Here is a 14,709-nt window from a genome sequence, read left to right as displayed (position 1 = left end):
TAGTTTGCTGCTCCCATAGCTTTCAAAAATCTGGAGCTTTGCATCTCTTAAAGCATATTAATGAGCAAACAATTTAAAATCCATAATCTAACATTTAAAAACAAATACGTTTATTTTTAATCTCTTAAAAGCTGTAGAATTTAAGAGATTTAACATTGTCTATTTCCAGTAGTCAGTTCTTAGAATTCCCAGCCTAATTTGGTTTAGTGCCATTGAAATAAAAAAGTTATACTAGGGATTAATCAAGAAAAGTTATGAATCAAGTTAAAAGTTATGTGTCTAGTTGGCAGCCGGTATCAAGTGGAGTGCCCCAAGGGTCGGTCCTGGGGCCGGTTTTGTTCAATATCTTCATAAATCATCTGGAGGATGGTGTGGATTGCACTCTCAGCAAATATGCGGATGATACTAAACTGGGAGGAGTGGTAGATACGCTGGAGGGGAGGGATAGGATACAGAAGGACCTAGACAAATTGGAGGATTGGGCCAAAAGAAATCTGATGAGGTTCAATAAGAATAAGTGCAGGGTCCTGCACTTAGGACAGAAGAACCCAATGCATAGCTACAGACTAGGGACCGAATGGCTAGGCAGCAGTTCTGCGGAAAAGGACCTAGGGGTGACAGTGGATGAGAAGCTGGATATGAGTCAGCAGTGTGCCCTTGTTGCCAAGAAGGCCAATGGCATTTTGGGATGTATAAGTAGGGGCATAGCGAGCAGATCGAGGGACTGATCGTTCCCCTCTATTCGACATTGGTGAGGCCTCATCTGGAGTACTGTGTCCAGTTTTGGGCCCCACACTTCAAGAAGGATGTGGATAAATTGGAGAGAGTCCAGCGAAGGGCAACAAAAATGATTAGGGGTCTGGAACACATGAGTTATGAGGAGAGGCTGAGGGAGCTGGGATTGTTTAGCCTGCAGAAAAGAAGAATGAGGGGGATTTGATAGCTGCTTTCAACTACCTGAAAGGGGGTTCCAAAGAGGATGGCTCTAGACTGTTCTCAATGGTAGCAGATGACAGAACGAGGAGTAATGGTCTCAAGTTGCAGTGGGGGAGGTTTAGATTGGATATTAGGAAAAACTTTTTCACTAAGAGGGTGGTGAAACACTGGAATGCGTTACCTAGGGAGGTGGTAGAATCTCCTTCCTTAGAGGTTTTTAAGGTCAGGCTTGACAAAGCCTTGGCTGGGATGATTTAACTGGGAATTGGTCCTGCTTCGAGCAGGGGGTTGGACTAGATGACCTTCTGGGGTCCCTTCCAACCCTGATATTCTATGATTCTATGATTCTTGATTAGTTTTATTGGTTCTGCTTTTGCCTATATAAATACATGTAATATATATTCAACCTCTGCTTCCACTGTTTCTTCAGTGAATGTGGTTAAAATTCTAGTAGGATAGAATCAACATTACTCTTAAAGCAATCAGTTTTCTAGAAATACATTTAATATGCAGAGGACTTGGATAATTTGACTTTTTTTCCAGGTTGAAAGGCTTGAAGCCAAAGTTGTTGACCCTCTGAAAAGTTACGGGACCATAGTAAAACTTAAAAGGGTAGGTACTATATAGTGTATTTTCTCTCAAAATTTAGTGTATTCTTATAGCCATTTTTGTGAAGCTTGTTAAATTATTACAACAAAAATGTATAGATGTGTAACTCACAACAATACATTGGAATTGCGGCCTGGAACATGTTTGAAGCAGATACGCTTCAGGAAACAGCTGAGAGAAGGGGGTCCAATCCTCTAGAGAACAGTGTCCTGATAGGGGGAGGAAGGACAGAGTGGTTTATAGAGTACATGTAGAATAGTGTGCATGTGCAGCAACTTGCAAAAGCAACAGCACTCCATCATATCACATCGCAGAACTCCAAAATGGCATTCCCTGTAAATCCTGGTATCTTTTTATTTTAAAGAGATATGTAAAACTTGTTTGCAAATGCTTTAGGACAACAACTAAATTTCTGGGTATATGAAATAAAGAGACTTTACTTTGTTAATTGAATGAACCCTTCACATTTGAACTAATTTAATTTGAATTAAAACAAGTCTTTGTGTCATCTGGAAACTTTATCAGCTGTGATTTTATATTTACTTCCAAGGCATTGATGAAAATGTTGAATAGCATCAGGCCTAGTCCTGATGCCAGTAGACCCTCACTTGAAATACCCTCATTTAGTGATGATTCTCCATTGACAGCTAATTGTTGAGATCTGTCAGGTAGCCAGTTCTTAATCCATTTAACATATGCTCTTTTGATATTGTATAGTGCCAATTTTTAAATCAGAATGTTGTGCAATACTAAGTCAAACACCTTACAAGTCTAATTGTTATATCTACACAGTACCTTTATCAACCAAATGTATAATCTCTTCAAAGAACTAAATAAGGTTTGTTTGACAAGACTTGTTTTCCTTAAAGCTATGTTGACTTGCATTAATTGTATTCCTATTCCTAAATTCTTTATTAATTAAATCCCGCATCGGCTTCTGTTCTATTTTGCGAGGAATTGACATCAGGCTAACCAGCCTATAATTCCCTGGATCATCCTATTTGCCTTTTTTGAATATAGGCACAACATTATTATTCTTCCAGTCTCTGGAATTTCCCCAGAATTCCAAGATTTACTAAAAATTAACGTCAGTGGGCTACAGATCACCTCAGCTAACTCATCTAGGACTCTTTGGTGCAAGTTATTTAGGCCAGCTAATTGAAAAATGTTTATCCTGAGTAGATATTGTCTAACATCCTCCTCAGTTACTAATGGACTGTAAAGTAGTTCATTTTCATATGATATGAGTACATCATCCTGCTTCTTTCCAAATACAGAACAGAAATATTTATTGAGCACCTTTGCCTTTTCTGCATCATTAATAAAATTCTACCATTTTAATCTAGTAGTGGGCCTATAACATTGCTAGGCTCTCTTTGTTCCTAATGTATTTTAAAACTCTAGTCCTGCCCGCTGTGGATTTTCCCTGATGTTTTTAGCTTCCCTTATCAATCTTCTGCACTTCATACTTCTAATTTATATTGATTGCTATTTCTCCTTTTTCCATTTGTTATATATATATTGCTTTTTTATTTCTAAATGCTGGCTACACTTTGCCACTGAACCAGCATGGGCTTTTAGCCATAGTCGACCTCTTTCTTGATTGTAGAATTGTGGCTTTTTGCCCATCTAATAAACTCTTCTTTAAGAACTCCTGATTTTTGTTCACATTTTTCCCTCCAAAAATTTAAAAGATGGCACACACAGCCTGGGGCCCAATCCTGCAAGGCGCTGAGCACCTTCAGTGCGCATTGATCTCTTTTTCAGGAAGTGCTCATCATTTCACAGGATTAGTCCATAAAAACCTGGTTTGATTTAGAGCAAAAAATTTTGTGTAAGTTTTCTGGACAACTCATAAATGCAAACAAATGTATTTCATATGCCCTTAGCTCTATTTCAGCATATACAGAATGGTATAAATATATTTGCAGGATGATCTCAAAGCAACTTTAACAGCAAAGAATCGAGAGGCTAAGCAGTTATCTCAACTGGAAAGGACACGTCAGAGGAATCCATCAGATCGACACATTATTGTATCCTTTCTGTTACTAATGAATATAAGAAGTAATTGATTCTCCAGTAATTAAAAATATTGTATTTAGAAAAAGATGTGAAAGCAATTGTCTTTAAAGTGATTATTTCATACATTGATCATGAATCACAAATTCTTTATACTATATTTTGAGACAGCTAATTGGCTATAGCTTATAATATTTGCTATAGTAGCATTTATTTAACAAAAAGTACCTGAGAGTATCTGGCATGTGTTCAGTCACCATATTCACATTTTCAATTTTTCCCCATTTTTCTATCATTGATAGTAGGTTTAAATATCTGTTGTATATGGTATCTGAGGGTTATGGAAAGATTATATCCTATTGTGAGTGATAAGTCTTTAGAAAGTAAGTGTGGGACAAACTTTCTCCATATGTTTTGTTTAATTTTAGCATTGTTTCCATTATTTTGTCTCCTTACCATTCTGGCAATTATATTGATCTTTCCTGCAGCCATAGAGACATGAACTTCCCCCTGAATTGCTGTTGATGTTGCTCAGTGAGGCTGATTGGGGTGGGGAAATCTGTAGTCTACCAGCTCAGACCCATTTTAGGCACTAAGGCGTAACCCATCGTCTAGAAAAACTTCATTGCTACCACTAGTTAGGTACATATCTGGTGGTCATCACCAGGGTGGATGTAGATTCTGGAAATGGTACCGTTTTTTCTATATCACATAATGTTTAAACATTATCGGCATCCAAATGGAAAAAAATCATAAAATCACAAAAAGGGCCCTAACTCAAAGAAACAGTCTAATTTTGACCAAAATTGGTAGAAAGCTTCTAAATACAATTGATAATGCAGCTATGTACTCAAAAATAGTACTGTTTTAGAAAGTTTGGGAAATATTTAGCCCCAGGTGATATACTTTATGCATTTTTCCATACTTTTTTGCCTTTGTTTAAAGCAAGTCTGTTACATATAATGGTATGAGCTTGTTTGTACCATGTAATACATCAAAATATTTGACATTATTTTTAGAATGGACTGATTTGAGAAGGGATTGGGGGTTTTTTTGCCTGCTATTTGTATGAAGTTGTGCAGATAAGAAGACCCCTACCTCCTAATTATAAAATGTTATCAATATTTAAAATGCCATGGCAGACTTCATAACCAGCACCCAATCACTCTGCCAGCTCATAGACACTGATGTTACCCAAGGAAAAAATTGTTCAAATATGCTTCTGGGAAAACTATATAATGGATTTTGTCCAACTATTGATGGATTACATAGAGGCAAAGAGAGATAACAGGTTCATGGAGCTTGACACATTCACAGCGATGATTCCACTTGACTTCCAGTGTGGTCATGTGAATTTTGCTAGATGGGGTTGTGTAAATGTAGCAGAAGACATGTTATACCAATAAAATAAAAACCAGCAGGATCTTATTAAAGGTAAAAAGGCAAAATACCACATTTATTGTGAATACAGAAAGAATCATAGTAAGCAGTTAGTTATAGCTATAACATTCCATTCAATCTCATATTTATTCACACATTCATTCCTACAAACACACACACACAGGTTCTGCAAGATTGTTATCATAGTAAACCGTTAGTTATAGCTATAACATTCCATTCAATCTCATATTTATTCACACATTCATTCATACACACACACAGGTTCTGCAAGGTTATCATCATAGTTACCAGCCTTAGAGTTGCTCATGCCAAGCCACTGGCCAGGTGGCCTGGACATGTGGAGGGAGCAGGGCCTTGTCAGATGCTCATCTGATGCTCCTGGAAGTTGGTTTGCAGAATCAGACCCCAAAGTTCTCACTTTCTAGAGTCCATAGGAGTTTCTTCCTATGCCAGTCTATGGGAATTGCTTCATCATGCTGTTGCTGAATCAATCAGCAGATAGCACATTCCTGACGGCTCCGTGCTGCTAGATGTTATCTTGTTCTTTGGTTCTCCCATTCTTGAGGCTGTTGGGTGGATTCCAGTCTGCCCCCCGGGGGTCCTCTGGTTATTTCCACTTGATGCCTTCTTCAGCCAATGGACACTGGATTCTTAGGCTGGCACCTCCCTGATCATTCAGTTATTATCCACACCAAGCATCCATCCACATACATCCTCTATCTCTGTTTTAATCACAATTGTTAATACAACAAAAGGGCGGGGAGTCTCTGGGTGCTGTTTCTGTTGTTACAGAGTATTGCTTTGAGCCTCTCTCTGTGTGAATTGCTTTGAGAACAGACTCTGTCTTAGAATGTACTAATGCAATTAGCAACTTGCAAGTTTCACACATAGAGGGAGAGAAACAGTACCAAAAACCAAGAGACCTCTTAATTAGTAATACCCTGGAATTTAAACTATGGGGAATCAAACTCATTTGTGATTTTAATACAGAACTTCTTTAATATGATCCAACAGACAGACTTCTGGAGGAGGAGAAGCCAGATACATATCATGCCTTAGTTGACAGTCTAGGAGCAGTAGACCGGACTGCCTGACCCTTCAGTGGTATATGGTATGGTGTGGCCATTTGAGCAATCTCTCAACAAGGATTATGGGAAGCATCCACATCTTTGCACAGAAGCTAAGACTCTGACCAAGTGTTACTTGACTCATTAATAGCTATGACAAAACAAATGTGTGGAATGCAGCCTTCAACGGCAGATCTCCACAAAGAAACAACCATAGAGTGCATGACTGCTGATGAAAATGTCCAAGATACTACAAAAGTTGTGACTGAAAGAATGACAGATCCTTTTAGTACTGAACCTGGAACTAGCCAAGACAGCAGACAGCCACTTGTGTACATTGCAATGTCTACTGTGGCTCCACCTGAAATTGCAGAAAGTTTGGGCATAATAAGAGGGAACGGGATAAAATAAATGAAGTGGTTTGTAACCAGTCGAGTGCAAAGGGATGAGGTAGACCACCTTGATGCCATAAAAAAATATAATCTCAAATCTCAACAAACCAATTGAGCATCTGAAGCAGACAGCACAAGCAATAACTACTGTCAGACATTCAGTAAGCTAACTGCACTTGCCAAGTCCAGAGATGTTGATATCCAGGGTTTGTTGAAGTATGAGTTGGCACCTCTCCCACTTTCCTACTTCAATTTGGATGGATCTCTAAGAAAGACCCAAAAGAGCAACACACCCTCTTGGCTGGATTAAAATCTGTCAATGATTGAGCTATTATCAGCCAATGAGCCAACATTAGCTATTTATTGACCTCATGATGCTTCTGCAGATGGTGTACACTGATACTGCCAAGTGCAAAACTTTTGGGGAGCTGTCTGATCAGCTGCTGAACATTACCCTTTGATTAAAATGTCAAGACACTGCTCTTGTTGGTGACAAGCATGCAAATGAAGAATCAGTCATCTGGTGAGAGAGACCTCAGGGGGAATGTCCAGATGCAAGAAGTTTGGAACCCCGCTGTGTTAATATCATTACTAAAGCAATTCTTGAAGATTATATCAAATTCAAAGAATAAATCAGACATTACAGAATTTCTTCTCTATGACTGAATTATGAAGTATGAACAGAGATTGTTACCTGGTTGTGAAGTATACCTTGCTGCTAGATTTTTATGATATCTCACAAGCAGTAAAAGTAGCATCTGGTAACCATTCTGCAATACCAGAACTCAAGGCAGATCACAAGGAAGCAGATTCACACATGTTCTTGCACGTTGCTCATCAAAGCAAACACTCAGTAAATAGGGTGCTAATGTGGAGCTTAGATCCAGATGTTGCATCTATGTGCCCAAGATATTGCTCTACTCTTGGGGAAAATGAATTCTCTTTCAAAACTGGTGTTGGCCAAAAGAAGAGATTCATTCCCATGGACAGAGTGGCTGTGGAGCTGGGAATGGAAATGTCTTACACTGCCAAACATTCATGCTGTCAGTGGATGTAATTCTACTTCAGCTTTCATGTACAAAAAGATGACTGAAGACAAAAATTGAGCACCCAGGGTGCAGCTCAGATAGGCTGCCTCTCTCTCCTCCTCTATGCCTCCATGGTATCTTTATTGTACTGTGATAAGAAGCAAACATCTCTGGATAAAACAAGTGAGAAATTGCCACCAACAATGGTCTCCTTCAGGTAGCAGCTGAAACATGCAAGTTATCAGTAATACAGATCGAATCATACAACAGTTCAGTATTTTTAAGTATCACCTGTCAAAAATGGAGGGGTGATATTTAGCCCAGAACATCTTGTTTCTAACATGATGGTGCTGCAACCTGCTCCAGAAACTATCCTCACCTGTGTGCAATATGAGTGTGAGAGTACTTGTGAGACAAGGCGATGGAAATGCTGTAGGGAAGATTTGGTGTACTCCGATACATGGTTCTGTGACAGTGACAAGTGTAGCAAGAGGGTATTGAGCTCTTCAGACAGATTCTGAGGGAGAATAGTAATGTTTCAACTATCTGTAAATTACTGTGGCTATTTTTATGAGGTTAAAGAGTGTTGCATTAGACATTCAGTAGCTCATAATTATGTGTAGGGTTATATAAGAGTGCATGGTTATGCTTCATTATTCACATTATCTATTCATACAAGACATTCTACAGCTCTTCTACTAAGAGTCATTACTTCTATAAATAGTTTACATGTATTGTCATATTTGATGATGGTAAGAAGATAAGTACAGATGTACCATGAGGGCTTTAGACTTATGTCTGCAGCTGAGCAGATAACATCAAAAATATTTTTGTTTTATAATTATCTGTATAACTTCATAAAAATAGCAGACAAACTTTTCTCAAATCAACCCCTTCTACAAATGACAAATATTTTGATGTATCAAATGGTACAAACAAGCTCATATTGTTATGTGACTACAGACTTTTGCTTTAACTGAAGGCAAAAAAGTATGGGGAAAATGCATACAATATATCACCTAGGGCTAAATATTTCCCAAACTTTTCAAAACAGTACTATTTGAGTACATAATTGCATTATCAATTGTATTTAGAAGCTTTCTGCCAATTTTGGTCAAAATTAAAGAGTTTCTTTGAGTTTTGGCCCTTTTTGTGATTTGATTATTTTTTTCAGATTGATGTCTGATAATGATTAAACATTATGTGATAAAGAAAAACTATACCACTTCCAGCAACTGTCTACCCTGGTGATGATCACCAGATATGTGCCTAACATGTAGTAACAATGAAATTTTTCTATCAGATGGGTTCCCTAACTCATTAATAAGACCGCTTTTTAACTCTAACTGGTAGACTACTATAAAATCGTTAGTGGAATAGGCTGATAGAACTGCTCTCCCCTCCAGAAGACTGCTGATTACCTTCATCATAATATTCCATTCTATATTTTAAGTATACACAAGCGTGCATTTCTGCTATAGCATATTTGTGACACACTCCCAGAAGGAACATTCACTGTTACTGGGTATTTTTGATATATCAAATATTTCACACATGAACATACATAATGTATTAAAGATAGACATTGTAGATAAAAATATTTTTATGTAAGCATATTGTTTTTTACCAAAGATTACATGTAACAGTTGTACTGTAAATATTTTACTTTCATTTTCATAAAAAATATTTTCCTTTATTAATAATTTCAGTCACAGGTGCATGTTGTGTTTCTGAAGAGGAAACATCAAAATAAAATCTTTTAATTATTTAATTTCAAACTATGCATGTTTTAGTATTCTGTTGTATCACAACACTCTGTTTTTCCTAAGAGATTAGTATATAAAATATGTCCATATCTATTTAAAGTGGATCAAGAATAACATTCTATTACTATGACCATAATATAATTAACATTACAGTATCTACTACTTACTAAATACCAGTAGTGACAGAACTGTATCAGACAAATATGATATGCCAAAAGCTCTCTATTGCAGTGCATTATGGGAGGATTCAGGAAAACAATTAGGCACATACTTAATGATTTGCCGAACAGGGAGGGTGTTACTCATGCTTAAAATTAAGATAGTGCTAAGAACTTTGCTGAACTGGAGCCTAAAGGAGGAGATGAAGATGACGTACGTTTATTTATTACTAATTCCATAGAGCAGTGGTGGGCAACCTGCGGGCCACATGCAGCCCGTCAGGGTAATCCGCTGGTGGGCCGCGAGACAGTTTGTTTACACTAACTGGCAGCAGGCACGGCCGCCCGCAGCTCCCATGGCCGCGGTTCGCCGTTCCCGGCCAATGGGAGCTGTGGGAAGTGGTGCGGGCTGCAGGGACGTGCTGGCCGCTGCTTCCCGCAACTCCCGTTGGCTGGGAACAGCAAACTGCGGTCACTAGGAGCTGCAGGTGGTTGTGCCTGCAGACGGTCAGTGTAAACAAACTGTCTCACGGACCGCCAGCGGATTACCCTGACGGGCCGCATGTGGGTTGCCCACCATTGCTTTAGAGACTCACTTTGCTTAGCATACTTTTTTACACCAGGATTTATAGTTCATGTTCTCTAAATTTTAGGTTTTTTCTTGTACAACTCTTTAAAAATTCTTCTAAAGGGCTCTACATCAGTGTAAGTGATATTAATGTCCAACTCACAAGAAGTCTAAACTATAGTAACTTGCATGTGTAGGACAGCCTAATGGTTTCTAAAGTAAAGTACACAACTTTTTAAATATCAATTCAAGGAATAACATCTTTATCTGGTTATATTTATAAGGCTGAAAGTGATCTACAGAGAGCTTCGATGGATGCAACTCGAACAAGTCGGCAGTTGGAGGAAACCATTGACAATTTTGAGAAACAGAAAATAAAGGACATAAAGGTGTGCATGTAAAAATATATAGAGAGAGTGTGAGTGAGTTAGGGTGACCACACAGGAAGTGTGAAAAAGTGGGACAGGATGAGGGGTAATAGATGCCTATATTGGACACAGCCCCAAATATCAGGACTGTCCCTACAAAATTGGGACATCTGGTCACCCTATATATAGTTCACATTTAAATTTATGGCATCACTCTTGATATGTCAAAATGGTTTTAGTTACTGTTTGGCAAGATTAGGCAACACCTCCAGTTCACGTGAGTTGTGCACAAATACAAATTGGTGCAAATACTGTGATATTCACAACTATTTCAATACCCAAATAACATTACACACACAAACATCAACTAGTTATTCTTCATTTCCTTTGGATACAATATTAACTGTTGCCTTAAAATGTCATTTAGTGTCTCACTGAACTGTTAAACAGCTACCATATCTATCTAATCTACCTATCTGTCATTTTCCTCTTCGGTGCCTGTCATATATGTCACTAGTCAACTGTTCACTAGGAATTAAAATGGTATATGAAGTGGGAACAGGATAATCAGGGGTTCTCAAACTGGGGTCATGACCCCTCAGGGAGTCACGAGGCTATTACATGGTGGGTCACGAGCTGTCAGCCTCCCCCCTCCCCCCCCAAACCCTGCTTCACCTCCAGCATTTATAATAGTGTTTAAATATAAAAAATGTGTTTTTAATTTACAAGGGAGTCGTACTCATAGGCTTGCTGTGTGAAAGGGGTCACCAGTATAAAAGTTTGAGAACCACTGGGATAGATAGTGTTTGTCAAGCTACCACCAGACTTAGGGGTTAATAGCTAGAATTAAAGTCTAACTTTTTAAAAAAAAAATGCATTGAACAATTTTGCTGTTGTGTTCTAGGATGTCAATGATATAATTCTGATACAGTTTTTGTGTGTTTGAAGCAGGAGTGTACTTTTGTCATAAGAACAGGAGTACTTGTGGCACCTTAGAGACTAACAAATTTATTTGAGCATAAGCTTTCGTGAGCTACAGACAACTTCATCGGATGCATTCAGTGGAAAATACAGTGGGGAGATTTTATATACACAGAGAATATGAAACAATAGGTGTTACCATACACGCTATAATGAGAGTGATCATTTAAGGTGAGCTATTACCAGCAGGAGAGGAAAAAAAACCTTTTGTAGTGATAATCAAGATGGGCCATTTCCAGCAGTTGACAAGAACATGTGAGGAACAGTAGGGGGGAAAAATAAACATGGGGAAAGAGTTTTACTTTGTGTAATGACACATCCACTCCCAGTCTTTATTCAAGCCTAATTTAATGGTGTCCAGTTTGCAAATTAATTCCATCTCCCCATGTTTATTTTTCCCCCCTACTGTTCCTCACATGTTCTTGTCAACTGCTGGAAATGGCCCATCTTGATTATCACTACAAAAGGTTTTTTTTTCTTTCCTGCTGGTAATAGCTCACCTTAACTGATTACTCTCGCTATAGCGTGTATGATAACACTCATAGTTTCATGTTCTCTGTGTATATAAAATCGTCCTACTGTATTTTCCACTGCATGCATCCGATGAAGTGGGCTGTAGCCCACGAAAGCTTATGCTCAAATAAATTTGTTAGTCTGTATCCACAAAAAGAAGACTAATGCGGCTGCTACTCTGATACTTTTGTCATGTAAATTAATATACCTGCATACAAATAAAACCTTTCTCTTTTAATTAATTTTTAGAGCATATTTTCTGAATTTATTACTATTGAAATGTTATTCCATGGAAAAGCTTTAGAGATTTACACTGCTGCTTACCAAAATATACACACTATTGATGAGAATGACGATTTAGAGGTAAGAGCAATCAACATTCTTTTTTTATTATTTACGGACAAGGACAAGTTGCACACTGGATCTACAAATGTTGACTAAATCAGAAAATGCAAAGGACCAATTCTCATTTACACTAAGGCCCCCTTTACACTACTCCAGCTGTGTAAAAGTGCCTTAAAGTGGGTATAGATTCATATACAGATTTTTAAGCCATTGTTATCCTCTCATCTAATCCTCTGAATAACACAGGTCATTAGGACTTCCTTAGCTCCTGCTTCAAGTCCAATAGCTGTGGTTGAATGCTAAAGTATTTCTTTTAGAAAAACATCCAATTCTGATTGATTAAAAAATGTCCATTGATGAAGAATCCACCACAACCCTTGGTAAATTGTTTCAATGGTTAATTACTCTCACTGTTAAAAATGTGTACCTTATTTCGAGTCTCAATTTGTCTAGCTTCAATTTCCAGCCATTGGATTTTATTATACTTTTGTCTGCTAGATTGAAGAGCCCATTATTTAAATAATTGTTCCCCATATAGATACTTATAGAATGTAACTAAGTCACCCCTTAGCCTTCTATTTTATAAACTAAATAGATTAAGCTCCTTGAGTCTCTTATTAGAAGACACATTTTCCAATCCTGTAATTATACTTGTGGCTCTTTTCTGAACCTTCTTCAATTTTTCAACATCCTTGAAGTGTGGACACCAGAACTGGACACAGTATTCCAGTAGCAGTTGCACCATTACCAAATACAGAGGTAATATAACCTCCCTACTCCTACTAGACATTCCCGTTTGTAAATCCAGAGATTGCATTAGCCCTTCTAGCCACAGCATCACAGTGGGAGCTCAAATTCATATGATTATCCACTAGGACCCCCCAAGTTTATTTCAGAGTCACTGCTTCTAAGAATAGAGTCCCACATCCTGTAAGTATGATGTACATTCTTTCTATCTATATGGTATGACCTTATATTTGGCTGTATTGAAATGTATATTGTTTGCTTGCACCCACCTTAGCAAGCAAGTCATATTATTCTCTATCAGTGAGCTGTCCTCTTCATTATTTACCACTCCCTTATCGTGTGTTTTCTGCAAACTTTATCAGTAATTTTCCCCCCAAGGTCATTGATAAAAATATATAATGTAGGCCCAAGAACTGATCCCTGCAGGACTTCACTAGAAATGCTTGATGACGATTCCCCATTCATAATGACATTTGAGACCTATCATTTGGCCAGTTTTTAATCAATTTAATGTGTATCATTCCAGTTTCTCAATTAAAATGTCATGTGGTACCAAGTCAAACACCATACAGAAGTCTGAGTATATTACATCAACAATGTTACTTTTATCAACTTAATTTGTAATCTCATCAAAAAATGATCAAGTTAATTTGCCAAGGTCTATCTTCCGTAAAACCATGTTGAATGGTATTAATTATATAGCATACTATCTAATAGTCTATACTATAGATTAAGTATAGATTGAATTATTCTCTCTGTTCCAGAGTTGGTCTCTTTAAATCAGGATTGGGAGGGTGAGATTGTATTGGCACTGTCCAATGCTGTACTTGTGTTAGAGAGCTTCAGTCTCTTGGGCTGTTAGTCTGGCATTTATAGCATGGCACTAAAGTCACTGCCATTTTACCTTGAACAGGTTTTTCGGAGTTCACTGTATCCACCAGACTATCAGTCTCGTTTAGACATAGTCCGTGCAAATTCAAAGTCCCCCCTTCAAAGAACTGGTTCATCAAAATTTTCATCTGGAATAATACAGGTAAGATAGAAAACATGAATGTTAGGTTCAAGGTTCATTTCAGAAGATGTGTTAAATTAGAGACAGTATCTCAGGAGCATAGTCTCAGGTGATGTAAATTGTCATAAACCCACTGACTTTAATGGGCCTTTGACAAATTACACCATCTGAGGATGGAGGAGGTTCATTCCAGATACATTCAGTGAACATTTTAATTTTGTATCTTGTACCTAGGAATTATAATAACCTTGTTAAAACTGACTAGGATTTGCATACAATAGTAAATACTCTACTATAAACTATTTTATACAAAAAAGGAAAAATTGGTTAGGGACGTGTCAGAAACAAAGTTCTTCCAACACTTGGGTGATAGAAGAATAAAATAGATAAAACATTTTTCTCTTCTTAATTTTAGAATACTAACTTTGTAAAATGATTTTGTAGGAAATAAAAACTGGTTGTTGTTGCGTATGAGTTGTGGAGAAGAATTCTGTAGAAAGTTTTTTAAATATTTATTTCATTTTAGAAGAGCCAGCTTTATTGCAGTGACTTTTTAGGAAATGTAAACTGACTGTGATAAGAATAAGATACAGAAATTGGGTAGGATACAGTTGTCAATATTAATGATTGCAGCAAGAATGCATTCCACTTAAGGATAAATATATCAAGATGGGTAAAATGATCTAGTATGGATGAACAGGGAGATTTTATAGTATATTTTAAAATGTGTCCAATAAATTGAAAAAATATGAAGAGGGAGATGATAATGGAGAAATAAAAAAAAGTGAAGTCATGCAAA

General features: G+C 37.5%; 1 protein-coding gene and 1 long non-coding RNA gene across 5 annotated transcripts in view; one reads left to right on the top strand and one right to left on the bottom strand.

Moving 5' to 3' along the window:
- LOC125632679 (uncharacterized) overlaps nt 1-14,693 on the bottom strand; it is a 47,882-nt gene extending 33,189 nt beyond the window's left edge. The window contains exons 1-2 of one of the 2 annotated variants that reach the window (XR_007355389.2): nt 13,803-14,693; nt 4,990-9,182 (exon numbers count right to left, since the gene is read on the bottom strand). This is a non-coding gene — a long non-coding RNA (uncharacterized LOC125632679). Of the gene's footprint in view, nt 1-4,989; nt 9,183-13,802 lie in introns of those variants that run through there. The other variant, XR_012666919.1, reaches the window with a different exon arrangement.
- Nucleotides 1-14,709, top strand: part of CIBAR1 (CBY1 interacting BAR domain containing 1) — a 39,530-nt gene that overhangs the window by 10,766 nt on the left and 14,055 nt on the right. For 2 of the 3 annotated variants that reach the window (XM_075125055.1, XM_048841246.2), the window contains exons 3-7: nt 1,480-1,548; nt 3,477-3,578; nt 10,229-10,333; nt 12,056-12,169; nt 13,812-13,931. In XM_075125055.1, coding sequence (XP_074981156.1) covers nt 1,480-1,548; nt 3,477-3,578; nt 10,229-10,333; nt 12,056-12,169; nt 13,812-13,931 — 510 coding nt within the window. The remainder of the gene's footprint in view (nt 1-1,479; nt 1,549-3,476; nt 3,579-10,228; nt 10,334-12,055; nt 12,170-13,811; nt 13,932-14,709) is intronic. The other variant, XM_048841244.2, reaches the window with a different exon arrangement.

Source organism: Caretta caretta, chromosome 2 (assembly GCF_965140235.1).
Source record: "Caretta caretta isolate rCarCar2 chromosome 2, rCarCar1.hap1, whole genome shotgun sequence".
Classification (NCBI taxonomy): Eukaryota; Metazoa; Chordata; order Testudines; family Cheloniidae; genus Caretta; species Caretta caretta.
Note: the sequence above shows the minus strand (reverse complement) of the source record. Positions and strands in the feature narration are given on the sequence as shown.